The sequence below is a fragment of the Nannobrachium achirus genome (assembly GCF_963921795.1).
Source record: "Nannobrachium achirus genome assembly, chromosome: 3".
Classification (NCBI taxonomy): Eukaryota; Metazoa; Chordata; class Actinopteri; order Myctophiformes; family Myctophidae; genus Nannobrachium; species Nannobrachium achirus.
In genome coordinates this window covers 17664582-17684474 of record NC_137812.1, presented here as the reverse complement: position 1 = coordinate 17684474, position 19893 = coordinate 17664582, and the positions used below count along the sequence as shown (strand labels likewise).

Genomic DNA, 19893 nt, shown 5'->3' with positions numbered 1-19893 from the left:
AGAGAGAGAGAGAGAGAGAGAGAGAGATGGGGGGTAATAACCGATGTTATCATGTTGATATCTCACAACTCACAAGAACAGATTCTGTGCTGTGCAGAGAAGGAACAAAACAGCAGTTTTTTTTCCCTTTTTTTGAAAATGGGTCCCCTGATTGTGTTGGCTTAAACTAAATCTGCACTGTATTACCGTACTAGTTCCAGCCCATAGACCCGCCCACTCTCAGAGTGGACTGTTTCTCTGGTCTGGAATTGTGTTCATAATAAGTGATTTCTGGAGCCGAAATGACGGCTCCTCCAATTAGCGCAGGGGGTGGGGGTGGGTTTAACAAATAACCAATCCGTGCCGTCAAAGTCCTTACCTCCAGAAATCGCTCAAACAGGGCACAATGTCAGACTCAAGCTTCAGCTGAGTCTGAAATCAGGCTATTACCGTACTATAAGCACTCCCCCTATGCCATTGAAAAGGATCCTCTTATGTGCAGGTGGTATATGTTTGTGAATGTGTGTGAATGTGAGTGTCTTTGTGTATTGTATGTAAAGGAAAAACAATAAATATATATATATATATATATATATATATAATATATATATATATATATATATATATATATATATATATATATATATATATATAAGGAAAAGGATCCTCTCATAGATAAGAAAGCTGATAGAAGTGATCTTCATTCAAGGGTGTAACCTGTGTAGGTTGACATGTTTCTTGTTTACAAGGTGCATGCACATTCAGGGGGCACCTAGTCGTACAGTATGTTCTACCGTCTTACGCTATATATGTATGACGTGCTGACTTTCTTACTTCTCCTGATAATATCCATTAATTTATTTGTATACATTTTATATTCCGTTTCTCTGGTTCTATGTTTAATACAATCTCGATATAGTTCATTTTTCCTACAGGCATTCACCAATCCCCTTGTCATCAACGGCTTTTCAACAGTATTTGAGTTTTTTCTATGTTCTATTATTGGACAGTTTCTATCATATAATAATAGGAGTTTTTTTTCTCCAGAGTAGTAGTTTTTTTTCTACAGAAAGAGTTGAAATTAGGTTTTTATGTGGCCACACCCACCAGTTCATTAAGTATGCCTGGTTGTCATGGTGACCCAGCTGAAGTTAGCCACACCCACAGTGTTGGGTGAATGGTAAAAGGGGAGGGGATTGTTATATGATGTCAGTGTTTTTGGACTGGCACTTTTGACTCACAAGGTGTCAGCCTCCAGGAAGAAACATCAAATACAAAGGGAATATATAATTGTTCATAACAACCACACCAGGGGGTCTAATACTGTCAACCTCCTAGACACATGAAAACCAGAAAAAGTACAAAACTATGGCATCACCTCTTTAAAGTTTTCAAATGTGATGATCGGCTATCCCCTAAATAAATAAACTAGAATTGACGTCAATATTAAGCCGGGTTGACTTGTTGCTTTGTCACAGTCGTCTACACCAATGTACTTGACTGTTTTGCATTTCTGTCTTATAAATTATTCAATTGATCAATTTTCTATGCTATAATCATGATTTCATACGTTTAGTACTTTTACTTCTATATCACTACATCTCGGATGCAAATATTGTACTTTTACTCCACTACAATTATTTGAAAACTTTAGTTACTTTGCAGATATACATTAATAATAGTATAAAACATACATAGAACACTTAGCCCTGTTATATACGTTTGAAAATAGCAGATCTACAAGCTCACAACGTGACGCGTTGCAGCCCTGTTTTATACGTTTGAAAATAGCAGATCTACAATAATAATAATAATAATAATAAAGAAATGTATAAATGGTAAACAGCAAAACAAAACAAAAAAGCAAACCACGCAATAATAAAAAAAAACTTCAATATAACCCAAAGAACAGAATGAGGACATGAAAAGGAATTAAAAACAGATGAGACTGAACATCAGCTAAAAGCAAGGGTAAAGAAATGAATCTTGAGCAGTGCTTTAAAGCGTTCAGGAAATCATGCCACAGCATCTTTAAATAGTTTATATAAAGACAAACACGGATGGTTTCAATTAATTTAAATAATAATTGGGTCTATGTTCTAGTACTAGTTAGTATAGAGTGTTTGGTCCATATTTGGCCTTATCCCCTGTGCATGAGGAGAAAAAAGCAGTTTCAGTTTTGGTGGAGCTCCTCCTTGGGTGACAGGTGTTCTTCCTCCATTCATGGTCGAGTGGGAGCGGGCCTTATGCGCACCAAGGCCCGCCCCCACTTGATCTTGATTGGAGGAAGGCGCCTGTCACCTACATGAAAACTGAAACTTGTGAAAATCAATTACCCCACCTTTACATGTGTGTGCAAAAATATAATCGTCATTTCATTTAGACACAACTGTCTGTGACAATAACTTTGGTGATTGATTAGTCTAATTATTATCTGTATATTATGTTGTGACAAATTTTTAGTTACATTTGGAAAAATGCAAATATCAGCTGCTGACCACTGATTGAATGTTGTCATTAACATCAAGTAAAGAGGTTAAGTCACATACGGTATACTGTATATGTCACTAAAAGACAAGAGTTCTCAGTGTCTTACCTGTTTCAAGACTTCAAATCCTAATGTAGATCTGGGGGGACAAAGTAAATATAAAGACAGGCTATGAAGATTAATCAACAAGGACCAGCTCACTGACACGTCTCTGGTGTCTATCTGTCAGTTTGTAGTTTTCAGTTCCTTTGATGGGGGAGCCAGAGATCTGAGATAGATGTTGTTTATAAGAAGTAGGCGGGCCATTTCTTCTAAATGCTGTGAGCTGATGAATATCAAAATAACTGTGAGGATTGTATGACTCACGTTCTGTTTTAACTCCTTATATCTAAAGAAACAAATAATAATACTAATGCTATCAAGTGCATTAAAGGGGCCCCACGCTTTTAAAAATATATATTTTATATAAATATTGGTCCATAATAAGGTTTTATACAGGTTTTAGCCTAAACAACCACTCAGATAATCAAATGTCACGTTCTGTCTCTTTCTAATTGCAAGCCATTTCAGATGCAATACCAAAATGCCCTTTGTTGGCAACAGGGCGCTTTCTTTGGGCTAAAATTGGAACGATACAGAGAATATTAGAGAACCACGATGAGAACCATGTAGAGTCAATCACAATCTTCTCTGTATCATTCCAATTTTAGCACCACTTTACCTCATGGTTCCACCTCATATATATATATATATATATATATATATATATATATATATATATATATATATATATATAGTCTCAATAGAATATAGCCTACCAAAAAGTACCGCCCCTTGATCCCCCTGTAACATAGAATGTGGCCCGATTTCAAAATAGTAATGTTCAGAAACGCCCATTCAGAAAATCACTGAAATGAAAGGCAAGGCTTAGAGTTAATGAATTGTTTTTTGGGGGGGCTGGAAGAGACACTGGGAAGACCAAAAAAAAAGAAATTAAAATAATTCATGGTGGGGCCCCTTTAAATGAAATCACACAGCACCCATCTTGGCGGTAACCTCACATAGCGCTCGTAGTAAACAATATCCAAACAAAAACATGGATTCTGACAAAGTTACATCTATTAAGAGCGAGTTGAGCTACAATCTATTTACGTTTGTTTTGCTGGGGGATGTAAACAGACCTGCACCACATGATGTAACTTCCCTTAATCGCAGCACTTCCGCCACTTCCATTTGTGCAACGCACAGCACATATCGTGCCCAGGGTGTCTTGGCGGGCAGACAGTAGTTGAACAGCTGGCACTGAATTGAACCGAACTGGACAGACAGAAATTCCATGAATTTATAGATTTATCGATATATAATATAATATTATATTCCCATTGCAATAATTAGGCGATCGATGACGCGACCGCCAGGTTGCTGTTATACCTGACCTATCGTGTGGCGCATCGCTGATTTCCCACAGCTGGGGCGCTCCTGTCGCTGTTGTGTAATAGTGTGACGGATGGACGGACGGACGGACGGACGGGCGGACAGACATGAGCTGTCAGTTTTCTAACTGCGACCTATACGGTCACAATAATAAACTAATAGCCTGCTCCCTCCCTCCTCGCTCTCTCCCTCTCTCTCTGCGCATTGATGCTACTGAAAGCGAGATCAATGAATGATTCCAACTTTATCTTATTCAGTAGGCTACAGTAGGCCTCATTTTGACAAGAGTGTGCATATAGCCTAATTTTTATTAAACTGTATAGTTTTGATACAAGCCCGGACTTGTCGGGAGTCGGGGACGCATCGCTCATTATGCTGTGATGGAAGTTGGAAGCACGACATGAAATGGGCAATTATAATCAAACCAATGGATTTGATTTTTGTTTGAATCAAATTAATGTAGGCTAAGAGAAATGAGACATGGATGGAGTTTTACTTTTACCATGAGGGACAAGAATCCATAGAGTTTTTCGGTGGTTGAGTCTTGTTGTAAACTGTCTGCCTTCACTACCAAATTAATCGTCAGTTTCAGCTTGACTCGTTATCATTTTGAATTTATTAAAGTTACATTGTGTGATTAAACGTACAGAAAGATTGCAAGTCTAAAGCCATATCGACTCCGAGGCAGAGGCACTGTGTCTCTGTGTGTCTGTCTGCGAACCAGACGGTCACAGCCAAGCAACTTGCAGCCAACGAAGCAGCTGCCGCTGGTTTATTCTTCATAGTCCAGTAATAATATCGCTTGACTTCCCACTAATTGCAACAAAAACAAACTCAACTGATTTTATGTCCTATTATGTCCTGAATGACAGAAAAAAAAGTTGTAAGGCATTGCATGAAGGGAAAACCCTGAAATTCAAAATGGTCACATTATTACATTATTACATTACATTATATTACATATTCAAGTATATATATTGAAACCCGAACACTGTATGAAGTCAGTATTTGGCAGGCGTGTTACTGGGGACCCAGAGAAATGTTGTATCAAATTTGAACTTGTTTGGATGAGCGGTTCTTAAGAAAGCTGCAATTAAGTGGCCCATTCAGAACAGGCATAGGCTGACTATATGTCCAACGGGCACAGCAGTTACTTACGGGAGCTAGATCCATTCAGCAATGACCCTAGTTTGCAGAATATTTTCACTGGGGAGTATATGCTCTTTCCACTGTCAATATTGATACAGCACAGTCAGTTGGCACCTTCATACTTGAGTCTATGGATGGACCAAAACCAGCTGAGTACACCTTCAAGTGGAAGGATCAAGTTGTCAATCTTAGCTTGAAGTCTTCTGTAAGAATTGATGGAGATCAAATTCAAGTTGATCCATAGCTTCTCAGAGACTGGTCCTAGTTCCACAGAAATGCGATGAACTTGAGTTAGCCCTCAAATATGAGCTATGCTATCCCCAGCCCTATTTGATTCTGCCCTACCGCTCCAATAAGCAAAGAAGTCAGCCCTTGCCGATGCCATCTGGGGTCTTATTGGGCCTCATGTTCCAGCAGATAATGTATAATGTACAGGATTGAAGTCAGTATGTCTTGAATGAGGGAGCACTTCTTCAACGCATCCCATGGTCACGTGGATCTACTTATAGTACACAGAGTATGTATGGAAGAAATTTGGCAAAGATGTAGTGGTGTTTGGTGGATATAAAAGTAGTAACACACAGGACATGACACACCAAAGACGGTCAAAGGGGAAGCTTGGCACCACACATTTACAGCTGACATGATTGTCACAATGCAGAAGGAACAGTTCTTGGCTAACACGCAGAGCAAGCAGCAATTTATTCCCTGAAACCCGGCAGATCCTGTCTGTCTGTCTGTCCGTCCGTCCGAGAGTAACGCATCAATGTCTATAGCTGACCTGTTTTGTGACATCACATTGTTGACTCAATGACCTAGAAAGCCTGTTCTGGCAATCTTACAGTATATGGAGATCCCTGATGTCATCAATATTAAGCCCATATATTGCAACAATGCCCATATATTGACACTCCATATGGCCAAGACAGAATTCATTTGACTATCATAACCTGGATATCCATATATGAAGATCACGACGACACTGACCTCTGAGGTCAGTGTCGGTCAGGGTCAGACCTCATCAAACCCTGGATATCCATAAATGGAAACGACTGGATCATTACCCCATATATGGAGCTGACTATATTGATTCCCTGATGATGCCCTGTTAGGCCAACCACACTAATATAATCTTGTTTATGCCCATCAATATTAAACCCATATCTGGGAATGGCCATATATGCACGTGTCAATCTAACCAGTGTGGTTGAAGCACACAAGTTGTAACTGCAGCCAAGCCTTGGTTTCTTGTTTCTGTATTTGTCCTTTTGGGGGCGCTCTAAGGGTGTTTTATGTGTTCCAAGTTCCTAATTAAGTCACCTCTCTGATCTGAGATCTCTGTAATCAAGGGTTGTTCACTACACCTGTTGAGGTAGCAGAGAGCAGAACAGCAAACATTGTCCACGGAGAAAGAGCTTGTGCATGAGGAGAGATGAAGTAGAAGAAAAGTAAAGTAAAATGCAGTAAATGGAAGAGAAGAAATGTAGTAAGGCTAAGAGATCAAGTGAAAGAAAGCTAAGAAAGAACTCAAGTAAAAGACTGTCAAGAGAACTCAAGTAAAAGGACAATTAAGTAAGAGAAATAAAGTAAAGAGGAGAAAAGACACAGTTTTACAAGAAGACTGGAGAATCCTGGTCCATCCAGTGGTCAGTATTTGTGAGGCCTGCAGTCATGAGCATTATATTATTGTGAATGTACTGTATACTGAAGTTGATTTTGTTTTGTCTTGTCAAGAAGACTGAAGAACCCTGCAGGTCACCCCGTGACAACCCCCCCATATCTGTGTATGCAGGCGGTGGTACCAGTAGACCACAAAGTGGTCAGTAGCCTATTATTTTGTGAGTTTTCAGTCATGTACAGTATATTTTGTTGTGAATTTATTATCCAAGTTAATGTATTGTTTTTGTGTTTTGTTTTCTATGCTAGTTCTACGATGTTTATGTAATAAACAGCAGTAAAAAGAACTCCGAGTCTCACACACACTGTATGGGAGGCACACAAGTCACACAAGTCACACTAATGTCTGTCCATCAATATAAAGCACATATCTGGGAATGCCCATTTTTGGCAATGCCTATACATGTATATGACCAAGACAGAATTACTTTGCAAATCAAGACAGCTGGCTATCATCACCTGGATCTCCATATATTGTACTAGTAAGACACCTCAGGGTGACATGCAACCTCGCCCTAAAGGGCCATCTGGCCAGTGATGTATATGGTTACTCATATGGAAACCCCTGCATGATAGTCAACAATGTTATGTCAAAACATGCCCATATATGGACATTACCAAATATGGGCATTCCCAGATATGTCCTTAATATTGATAACATAATATCCTTATTGATAATATAGGAATCTCCATACATGGGCAAAAAATGTGTGTTAATTAGTACAGCCAAGCAGGGCCTTGGCGAGTCAGGGCCTGGGTTTGATTCCTGGGGATCTCCACACATATGGGCATAAGGGGGTACCCTAACAGGGCATCATCTGGGAATGCCCATACTATATTTGGACATTTTATTTATTGTATCCTTTATTAATATATATCCATATACATATATGGACTTGATATTAACGTTTTCGGCCTGGGATTGATGACATCAGAAATCTCTATATATGGGCATAAAAGGGATTTTGTTTCTGGGAATGACCATATATGGACTTTTTATGTTATTTTATCCTTTACTAATAATAATATGCATCCATATACATACTATTATGCCCAGCCATCTGGCCAGTGATATTTACCAGTAAGACTCCCTAATCGGGAGATAAGCGACCGTTGGTCGCTTATCTCCACAAACAATATGTCAAAATCGTCTAGGAAGGATGGTGTGAGTCATGCTGGCAGTATGACATCACACCGTACACAAATGACCCTTATATAAGACCGGCATTATCTACCGACAGATTAGTAACAAGATGTCAAAATCGTTGAAGGTTGAATCTCCAGATATGGAGATAACCAACACATCCCTCCATATATGGAGATAACCAACGAATCTCACTAAGTCTGACCTCACAAGCTCCATATTTGGACACGAACAACATATAACTCCATATATAGAGACATAGCTGCTGACATCAGTATGACATCACACTGCTGACATCAGTATGACATCACACCGTACACAAATGACCCTTATATAAGACCGGCATTATCTACCGACAGATTAGATGCAAGCAGGGTCCGAGGCAGGTCATCACTGCCAGCATGACTCACACCATCCTTCCTAGACGATTTTGACATATTGTTACTAATCTGTCGGTAGATAATGCCGGTCTTATATAAGGGTCATTTGTGTACGGTGTGATGTCATACTGATTGCGACTTTTATGCCCAATTGCCCATATATGGAGATATCATCAGCCATGCCCTTTTATGCCCATATATGGAGATATCATCTGTCTGTCACTTCTATGTCCAAATATGGAGTTCTGTGTCAGCCATTCCCACATATTTCAAATTAGTGACATACTACAAGGGGACAAATACTCATATTTGTTGATTATTTTGGTTTCTATGGTTACCAGATAAAGATATTTCACTTTGCACAATTTGTTGATTTTTAGTTGCTATGGTTACTTGATAAAGGCCTTTCACTCGTTTGTTGATATTTTGCCACACATGATCTCCAAATTTGGGCATGGTGCACAGTCACAGTGACATCATAGCTAGTGACATCACCAGCAGCGAAGCTATACTGATGCGGAGATATGAGCAGGGCAAAGGTGTGACGTGTGACGTGTGACCGACCGACCGACCGACCGACGGACGGACGGACGGCCGGTGGAGGTTTTCATAGTAAACTGCTCCCTGACTGTCGCAATCAATGACATCAGGGATCTTCATATATGGGCATAATAGAACTGTCACTGTGATATCACCTGTGATGTCACAGTAACAGTATGGATATCCAGGGTTTGATCTTTGATGAGGTGATGTCACATGAAATCTGCACTTCCTGTACTGACTGAAAGACGAAAGGACGGACAAGCTACAACATTTCTCATGGTATACTGCGACCTTCGGTCACAATGAAGATCACGACAGTGACCTCATCAAACCCTGGATATCCATACATGGAGACAACTGGATCATCACCTAGATCTCATGGAGCAGGTCAATTCCTCTACATCTGACCTCACAGACTCCATATATGGATATAGCTGACCTGTTCTGACATCACTCGACCAGCTCAGCATACTGTATGTGCATACATGCCAAAGCAGCCATGTGCATGCGCCCATGTGCACACACTCATGTGCGCGACCTCGGGTGAGGTTGCTTCTTGCCCTTAGGGCGTCTTACTGGTTTCAATGTTAAGTGAAGAATTGCAGAAAGCCAACTGTGAGACACACCATGCCTCAGGATATGTTGATTGTGCAGAAAGCTGTGCAGTGTGCTACCTCCAACAGCACTGTACTAATAGGGGATGATGCAGACCTCTTAGTCCTTCTCTGCTACCATGCTAGCCTAGACTCCCATGACCTGTTCTTTTGTTCGGAGTCAAGGAAAAGCAGCTCAACATAGCAGCAAAGTATCACAGTACGTGTGTACTTGCAAGTGCAAGAATGGAAGGGATCTACAAATGGACCTATGGTAATCCAACAGAATGGGGATGGCAGTAATGTGATGAGGGTTTTGTGCTAATTCAGATGACCCTACACCCTGCTCCAGAAAGGCTTGTGCGGGCCATTTAGTGCAACTGCCAGCACCCTGAGATGCACATGCAAAAAGAACAATATAGAGTGGACACTCCAGAGGATCCAGCTGCACTAACTCAATACAGATGCACTGTGATGAGGATGAAGGTGCCATTTTGTCATATTTATCATAATACATTCTTGTTGTCACTGTATCCTTGTTTTGATACAAGGCACAAATACAAAAAATATAATCTAGCAGACAGGGCCAAAAAACTTCTTTGGTCGGGTCATACTTACAGGCACATTTCAAAACATTCCCTTCATAGAATTTCTTGCAACTTTTTTGCTGTTATTCAGGACATATTGAGGATACAAAATCAGCAGAGTTTGGCTTTGTTGTAATTCTGTATCCTTATTTTCATACAAAGAACAAAAATATAATCTAGCAGAAAGGGAAAAAAACAAACAAAAATAAAAAAACATCTTTGATGGGGTCATAAAGCCATTTTCAAAACTGTCCCTTCATATAATTCCTTACTTTTTTCTGTTATTCAGGGCATGTTGAGGATACAAAATCTGCAGAGTTTGGTTTTGTTGCAATTAGTGGTAGGTTGACCCCCATTTTTGCCTACAATTTCTGGACTATTGTATGGACGTGTTGCGACTTGGCTTGCATTTGCACAGGGAGGGGAGACCTCTGTCTCATGAGACGAGCCGCCTTTTAACGTTACATGCGATTGTTATTTAAATCGAAGCATTTTTTTTATAGTTGAATATTCTTTTATTTTTAACATTCAAAGGAATATTCAGATATAGAATATTCGTTGACAGTCCACACACACACACACACACACACACACACACACACACACGCAAACGCACACGCAAACACGCACACACACACACACACACACACACACACACACACACACACACACACACACACACACACACGTATGGACAGAAGGACACAGTCCCCTGCTGGAACTGGCTTGAACCAATAGTCCAGGAGCAATATCATTGTTAATACATCTTTCATTGAGATTTACATTAGACTAAAGCCAACAGACTAGCAATGCCTTTCAAAATGATCAGGAAATCAGGGTTTTTACCATGATTTTGGAACTGAGCTAGCTAAAAAAATAAATACAAAAATGGCGACCCATTTTAAATCTCTCGCGACCCACCCCCGGGTTGCGACCCAGTGCTTGGGAATCAGTGAGCTAGCACCATGATGGATTTAACCCCCTAGCCTCTGCAGTGGTGGACAGTCCCGCACACTGTTTTAACACAATAACTGCCGGGCGCCGCTAGGTGCCGCTAGAGTGCCAGCCATTCTCCCGTAGGCATTCACTATCACATCCGGGTCGCCAGCCTGAACTGGCTTGGCTTTTCACTCGAATGAGTGCTATGCTAGCGAGCCGGAGGAAGTTAGCTTTCAGTTGTAATTTTTTAGAAGACCGATCTAAAGTTATTCAGCCGCCAAAAAAACTTTTCTGCTGGCCTCGGAACACAATCCGGAGAAAATCCGCTGTAAAGATGTGTTTTTGCCTTTTTTTCCCATTACGGGCCGCGTAAACAGAATCGCGGCCTTGTGCTTGGATGGAAAATTCGACCGGGGCTTCCGTTGATGCCTCCGATTATTTAATTCATTTTACTAAAGGAACCGAAAAATGTCGGTTCTTGTAATCCTTAAAGTTGTACTATGTAACTTTTTTTATAAAACAAATCTTAAAATTCTCCTAACTATTAAATCACAAAAGTTTTAGAAGATCCGCGCCGTGAATTTCAGCCTGTAAAGCCTTCTCTGTATGTAAACTGAGATCCTTGCCGTGGACCGGATCTCGCGCCAAAATTGCGTCATCACACTACCGGCCAATCACAGCGAGGGTTATACAACTGCCGGCCAATCACAGCGCATCTTGAAGTGGGGTCGCTATGGCAGCCATATTTGTTGTCGCCCGTTTGTACCATCCCTTCTCTAGGTAATTTCGCCTACCAGGCAGGGTGAAGGAGTCCGTATCTCTGGAATTACTGAACGCACAGGAACAAGGGACCCCTTAAAAGATAGATCTCAGCGAGGTGGAGGCAGACGCGGGGGTCTGAAGGTACGAAAAACGTCCGAAAGACGCGGACGCGACCGCGGTTTGCTATAGGGCTAATGACCACTAGTTGGGCATCTTACACAGTATGGCTTTAATACGTCTTGCTGAAACAGCGTTTTTTTGGGGGGGCTCTAAACTTTTTTCTAAACCATTTTCAATGGAATAAATCATCGGGACAAGTAGAATGGCTCGTTGGGAAGCGGTGGAGGAGCCAGGACCACCCACGTCGCTACTAGCAGCTCAGGGTAAGCGAAATAGATTAAAAAATTAGTATTGGAATGGAAAAAAGAACCGAGATTATTCGGTTTTCGCACAGAAAGAGTTAACAACTATTTAAAACTGTTAGACAAAAACATATCCATATCCATGCAAAATAAGACAAACAGATGAAAAACAACAAAAAATCATAGAATATATATTTTCCCTGTGGATAAACAAGAGATCTTCTCTTCACCAACCAGTGCACTGTGCAGAGCTTTTGCAAATGACATGGTCAGGTCAGGTGCGCAACTTTGATGCATGGGCCACATGCGTCCCCCATGTTCACATAATGTGGCCCGCAGGTTTATCAAAATCAGAATACTGATATATTATTGATTACAGCTGTTACAATTCCAAACATGCAAACATGGGGAGCGTTTCGCTGTTTCTGTGTCATCCTTTCGACACCCAAACCCAACCCTTATCGCTCACCCTCCCGACGCTCCGTTGTCGAAATGACGGTTGTTCGAAAGAGCGAGATTTCCCCGCAAACATGACTCGCTTTAATAACTCTCTCGACGCGGAGGTGACGCGGAGCCGACATGGAGGTGACACGGAGGCAGCGCGTCAAAACATACGGCCCAATATTTTTTATGAAGTAACCACACCGGCAGCGTCAGGCGCGTGCTGGTGCGGGTCTGGCGCCTCGCCGCAATACGTCGCTGTTCTATTTCTAGAAGGGGTGAAAATGTTTTATGGCCATCAATATTAAGCACATATCTGGGAATGCCCATACAATAAAATCCCTTTTATGCCCATCAATATTAAGCCCATATCTGGGAATGCCCATATATGGACATATTGTCTAAGTAACCAGTGTGGTTGAAGCGAGTCAAACTTGCAAATTAGTTCCGTCCTTGTCCCTTTTATGCCCATATATGGAGATCCCTGTCCCGATGTCATCAATATTAAGCACATATTTGGGAATGCCCATATTTGGCAATACCCATATATGGACGCTCCATATATGGCCAAGACATTTGCAAATCAAGACTGCTGACTATCATCACCTGCATGGATCTCGATATATGAAGATCACAACACTGACCTCATCAAACCCCGGATATCCATACATGGACGACTGGATCATCACCTAGATCTCCATATGGAGCTGGTCAATACCTCTATCTGACCTCACAGACTCCATATATGGATATAGATGACCTGTTCTTCTTCTTCTTTCGTGTGTCATCATCAGATGTCCAGATCAGTAGCGTATGGCCACGCCCTCGTCTCAGGTCACAAATCGAAGAGGCCGGCCTCCGAGGGTGGTTTATACAGAGGACAGGCGTTGATTATGTGTGCACTCATCCATGTGCTTCTCGCCCTTAGGGCGTCGTACTAGTGACTATACCGGTAGTATTCAAAATGTATTTCCTTTTTTACGTCCAATGTATTTGTATTAAAGTTCATAAAGTTAACATAAGTATAATTAAATAATTAGGATGCAGTGGTGAGTGGTGTCGTGTCACTGTCACTCATGGGAAATATAAAAAATTAAACACTTCTTTGGTATTTTAATTTCGCTACACTTAACACAATGTAGCTTTAAAAGTAAAAATGTGTCTGCCGTTAATTATGAACAGGCTAGACGTAAACTTGGACCCAAGTACAAATATTGGAGACTACTTTTGTATTTTAATTTATCTACACTTAGCCTCTGCTACACCAGCATGATCTAAGTGTTGACTCCCATTGTAAGAATGGAATGTGGAAATGCTCGTTCTCAATGAGGAAGTTCTGATGTTTAGAACTTTCGCTGGCTTAACAGGAGGTGTGAGTGTAATGGAACATGTTTCTTACTTAACTTTACTGCCACTTGGGGGCACAGTTCCTTCATTTTCTACCAGTTTAGTACCTCCCTGTCTCCAGGGGGCGCTGTGCTGCAGCTCTTATGCCACAGGAAGTGATTGAGTTAGACCTTCTCTCCTTGTAAGAATGACAACAAAAGATCGTTTTTTGAGAGTGTTAACAATCCTTTGCCATCAGCTTGTTTGCACCCCTTTGAGTGGCAAAATAAGTAAGTAATCAGCATTGTGATAATGTGTACTTGATTTATTGAGAGATATGTCTATCTTGTATAATGTTCCTTTGTGATATTTGGCACTGCAGTGTTTGGAAGTGCAGGCTTAGGCCTATTTTGAAATTACCTGTTCACTTGTGGTGTGGAAGCTACAGTACAGTTATTATTAGTACTAATTACCTTGCTTGCCTGCATAGTTTATATGAACAACTACCCCTTCTTTGTTACCTATTTGGTTAACACTTTCCTGACATAATACAGTTACCTGTTAATGTGTGTAACATTCTGTACCTGCAGCGTTTGTGTATTTATTTTAATTGTGACTTCTGTATTTTTGTGTTTCAGTTTTACATTTTCTTGTAATAAACCCAGTCCATATACAACACCTGCCTGTTCCTTGGAGGGGAATTACAAGGGAGAGTTTAGCTGGCTGTGATTGCCCAGTATACGACACAGTCACATTGGGTGTAACAGCACAGTGAGTACTAAGGAACCCTAGTCAAAAAATCCTATAGGATCTTTGAAATTTCCAATAGGATTCTATTGGATTTTGAAAATCCTATAGGATCATATTGGTTTTTACAAATTCCCAATACAGTCCTATAGGATTCTATCGGCACTTAAGAGAATCCGATAGGATTTTGCAAAGTTCCAATAGGATCCTATAGGGTTATATCGAACTTTGGAAATCCAATAGGATTTTTCAAAGTTCCAATAGGATTTTATTGGAACTGTAGGATTTCTGATAGAAAAATCCTTTAGAAAATCCCATTAAGAATCCTATAAGAATCCTTTACAGTTTTGGACCAGATCCTATTGGATATTTTCTTATAGGATAATAATCCTATAAGAAAAAAATCCAATAGGATAGAAAAATCCTTTAGAAAATCCCATTAAGAATCCTATAAGAATCCTTTACAGTTTTGGAACAGATCCTATTGGATATTTTCTTATAGGATAATAATCCTATAAGGAAAAAATCCAATAGGATTTTGTAGGGGAAATCCCATTGGATCCTATAAAATGTCAAATAGGACCAAAAACCCATCCTTACTAACAGGAGCTGTGGCGCAGAGGATCAGGGCAGGATTCAAGCACCGGAGGTCGTAAGTTCGAATCTCACTCAAGATGTCAATGATAATGTCTAATCTAATACTGTATGTCTTAACACTGATAGCCTGATAAATCAGTCCGCACAACACCACCCCCTGTTGGTGGGTGGCAGCCAGGCAAGGCACCTGAGGCATTACAGTACTATAAAGATGTACAATGCCTCGCCAAAATATCCTTTAGGATTCTGATAGAGAATCCTATAAGAATCCTTTACAGTTTTGGAACAGATCCTATTGGATATTTTCTTATAGGATTATCCTATAAGAAAATATCCAATAGGATCTGTTCCAAAACTGTAAAGGATTCTTATAGGATTCTTAATGGGATTTTCTAAAGGATTATTATCCTATAAGAAAATATCCAATAGGATCTGTTCCAAAACTGTAAAGGATTCTTATAGGATTCTTAATGGGATCTTCTAAAGGATTATTATCCTATAAGAAAATATCCAATAGGATCTGTTCCAAAACTGTAAAGGATTCTTATAGGATTCTTAATGGGATTTTCTAAAGGATTTTTCTATCAGTTTTGACTAGGGAAGAGTGGGCACCTCGATGTAAAATTGTCTATTTGGTCAGAAATGGAAAAAATGGAAAACGTAAAACCTGCCATACCTGCGCTATTTCCTTCACTTTGACATACAGAGCACTGGGCAGAAATCACATATTTATTTATTTATTTATTTATTTCAATACCACCCTATTATGCAGATGTTTAATCCTCAACATATTTCAGATTTCAGTATTTAATCTACGGAGGGGTGACAGAGTGATGTGATGCTGATACTGTGCACGATGTAGCTTTGTCCACAAATGGGCTGCTGTATGTCGAAAGGTCAATTCATAGTCATCACTCTCTCCCATAATACAGGTGAGATAGGCGGGTGCAGTTATGAAAACCCCCCAAAAATCGCAACAAAAGGTTTTGTAATATTAGGTGTCCTTAATAAAATACTAAAAGTCTACCAAAGTCTGATCACTGGAAAGGTGTCATTTTCAAGATGGCAAACCCTATGTTTATGTGGCCTAGGAATCCATTGGAACACCCATCAGAACCTATCTGTACCCACCTGAGTGCCACCACATCCCCACTACACTCCCACACTGCCCCCCTCACTGATCGTCACACCATTCACCCCTAATGCTCCCTGGGGAAATTGCGCTCTTTCGAACGACCATCATTTCGTCCGGAGGGTTAGCGACTCACTCCATGGAGATTAGGGTGAGGGTTAGAGTCGGGTGTCGAAAAGATGACATGTAGTAACAACGACTCGGTCCCATGCTCCCTTTTCCGCCCAATGTGCATTCTATCCCTGCTACACACATCCAAAGTATCTCTTTCTTGTTTCAGCGCAAAACTAATGCTTTTAATTAATTCATAATCCTGAAGAAACTCTAGTTTGACTGATCACATGCTACGTACTGAGGTGAGAATTAAAAATATTTCGATTTTTCCTGTATAAGGTTGCAGCACTCCAACTTTCAGCGTCTGACACAGGTTCCCCTAGGGGAGTTATATTTCATTATGATTTTTATTTTTTATGTGATACTAGACACCTTATCAAACACAATGCTGAAGACATTTCTTGGTAAGGAATTTGTTCCCAAATGTGTATATTTAATGACTATAACATGGCCGCCCTGTTTTTATTAATTTCACAGTACTGCACAGTAATAACTAATTTATTCCTTGTCAAAAGAAGAGATCAAAAGAAATCTCCTGAAAGCTTTAACAAAATGTTAATTATAACTGAAATCATCAATACTGGACATTATGGCACATGGAAAAAGGAGGAACGTCCATTTACATTTGGAAATCTTCAAATTTAACATAAATATGCTTATAACCTTATTATAACCAACAGTTTTAACATATAATTGTACTTGTAATCACTTGACTATAATTTATATATGCTAATTGGATTCCTAGATCATCAAAATATGAGGTTTGACACCACAAATATTTGTCTATGATGAATCTGGTGGTCAGATTTTGGTAGACTTTTGAAATGCTATTAAGTACACCTGACTACAATAAACCATTGAGAAACCTTTTGTTGCATTTTTTTTAAAGCAACAAATATTGTTTTGTTACTATTGCCATGTCTGTAAATTGAGTGTCAAGGACTCCAAATGTAAAAAAGACTGTAAAAGGCCTTATTGGGATGTTCCTGTTGGGCAGGATGTCTAACTGTACCAGTGCTGTACTGCATTTTAAATGTAACTACTGTACTTGTTTTGTTAATCATTGTGACTAATAAAATATTCAATCAATCAATGCTTTGAGTGTCAAATGAAACACAGCACTTGTTGAGCAACACATACATTAACAGTAAGGCGGTTGTTTCATCTGAGGACCCCAGAGGCCAGATGAGGATGATTTACTGAAAAGTAGGGTTTACTGAAAAGTAGGGTGTAACAAACTTTTACAGTGATATGATACGCATCAAGATACATGGTTGACGATACATGGACGATATTGGTTCATTCATGGCAATACAATACGATTCAATGATTTATTTGAAAACATAATAGACAAACCTTGACATGAATACAGAGATTACACACATTTATCAATAAACCAATTGTAGTGAATATATGTAATGGAAAAGTAATTAAAGCCCACTTTCTTCTAAATACAACGTTTCGATACCATACAAAATCAAACGATACAATATTTAGCTGTTTGCATATCGATACAGTAGAAATGTAAATTGATGCATCGATGCCGTTACACTACTACTCTACTGAAAAGGGAAGCAATGTCTTAATGTTACAATTAGGGCTGGGATGCGATTAAAATTTTGAATCTAATTACAGGCTCTGTGATTAATTAATCGCAATTAATCACATTTTAATCGCACATCGATATTTGACCTGAGAAGCAATTGTATTTAAATTAAAAGTTTTTACATTTTTAAAACAAAATTTCCCATCTACTGGGCCGAGCAAATTAAGTGGTCTGATCGGCGGCTTCTCCCATTGCGTGTACTGGGGTTTTGTTGACTGTTGGTTGGTGCAATTCGTCCAGTGAGAAAGGTTCTATGGTGCAAAAACTAAGCACGATTAAAATGCGTTAAGTTTTTTAATCGCGTTAATTGTCTGTAATTAATTAATCATAATTAATCAGTTAAAGTCCCAGCCCTATACCAACAAATATCAATCTAAAGATCTAAAGGTGTGTTTCAGAGGTGAGTCATATCTTAAAATTATCAAGCAATACTTTATAACTAAAACACAATTTCAAAATATATAACATAAATTATAAATTGTGATTTATTGACTTCATATTCAAGAAATCACAATTTATTTGAGCTCATTGAAGCTTCCTCTAATTCATTGGATAATGCACTTCCCTTTTTCTACAACTGCTTTTGCCAGAGCCTCAAAGTTCTCTGCTGTACCAAACACTGCTGCAGCCCCTATACTCCCCCCTACTGCACTCCCTACTAACACACCAATTGGGCCAAACGCAAGTCCAACAGCAGCTCCAATTCCAGCACCGAGAGCCATTAGGCCAAAATTCATGAATTTGTTTATTATCTCAGCCTTCACTCTTGCTTCTAGTTCATATTTTTCTTTCAACTTTTTCATTGCTTCTTTCAGAGCTTCTCCCTCGTGAGTTTTCTTCAGTTCTTCCTCCTCTTTACGTCTCTTCTCTTCATTCTCTTTGAGAATTATCTGTTTCTCTTCCTCTATTGCTCTCTCTGCTTCTTGGAACATCTCAGTGGTGTAGTGGTTTCCTCCATTCTTCGACACCATCTCTTTGATCTTCTCCAGCAGCTCAGTGACCTGAGAGTGATCCTTGGATTTGTTGTTTAAGACATGATAGCGACCTTCACATTTGCTGATTAATTCCTGTAGTTTTGGAGTATTTCTCAACATGTCTTCAACTCCTTCATCTTCAAGCCGGTCACCATGAGTCAATAGAACCATGGTGTACTTAGTTGATGTCTGGCCAAATGCTTCCTGAATAATTTGCACAGTTTCCTGCTCCTCCTTTGTGAATCTTCCCAGCTTGATCACAACCAGGAACACATGGGGACCAGGAGCAGCAAAACAAATACACTGTTTGACGTGTTCAAGAGTTTCCTCTGTGCTGCACCTGGTGTCAAACAAGCCTGGTGTGTCAATAATAGCGAAATTTCTACCACTAACTACACCTCTGACCTTCTTACATTTAATTGTCAGAGATTCAGCTCCAACCCTGAAGTCAAAAACTTTAGAACCCAGTATGGTGTTTCCAGTGCGGCTCTTTCCAGCTCCAGTCTTCCCCACGAGCACAACGCGAACGTCTTCATCATTTAATATGAGAGCTGGTGGATAGAAATTGTATGGTAATGGACACTAACCTTTTGAGGTTTCCAAAATGGCTTTGACAATTACTGGTACATTACATTGTTTAAAAAATGTATAGCTTTTCTTTGTCTCATGGCAAGTTTCTTACCTTTACTCATGTCTTCGTTTTTCTCACTTTCTGAGAGAGAGAGAGAGAGAGAGAGAGAGAGAGAGAGAGAGAGAGAGAGAGAGAGAGAGAGGTTTTATAAATCTGCATAGGAAGACATATGCTTTATACTCCACTCCATAATTTCTGTGTGGACAATTCACATCCCTTTCAAGATAGTTGGGACACCTCCTTTACACATACATTTCTACATTGTCCCGTCTGTAGGATACTGATTTC

At 39.8% G+C, this 19893-nt stretch overlaps 1 protein-coding gene across 1 annotated transcript in view; it reads right to left on the bottom strand.

Annotated features, from left to right (window-relative positions):
* The window catches only part of LOC308282036 (GTPase IMAP family member 8-like), a gene marked incomplete at both ends in the record, with an annotated part of 30462 nt that extends 10796 nt beyond the window's left edge, over positions 1-19666 (bottom strand). The window contains 2 exons of the mRNA XM_080722383.1: positions 18668-19525; positions 19657-19666. Of these exons, the coding sequence (XP_080578509.1) occupies positions 18668-19525; positions 19657-19666 (868 nt within the window). The remainder of the gene's footprint in view (positions 1-18667; positions 19526-19656) is intronic.
* Between the last annotated feature and the right edge of the window lie 227 nt (positions 19667-19893).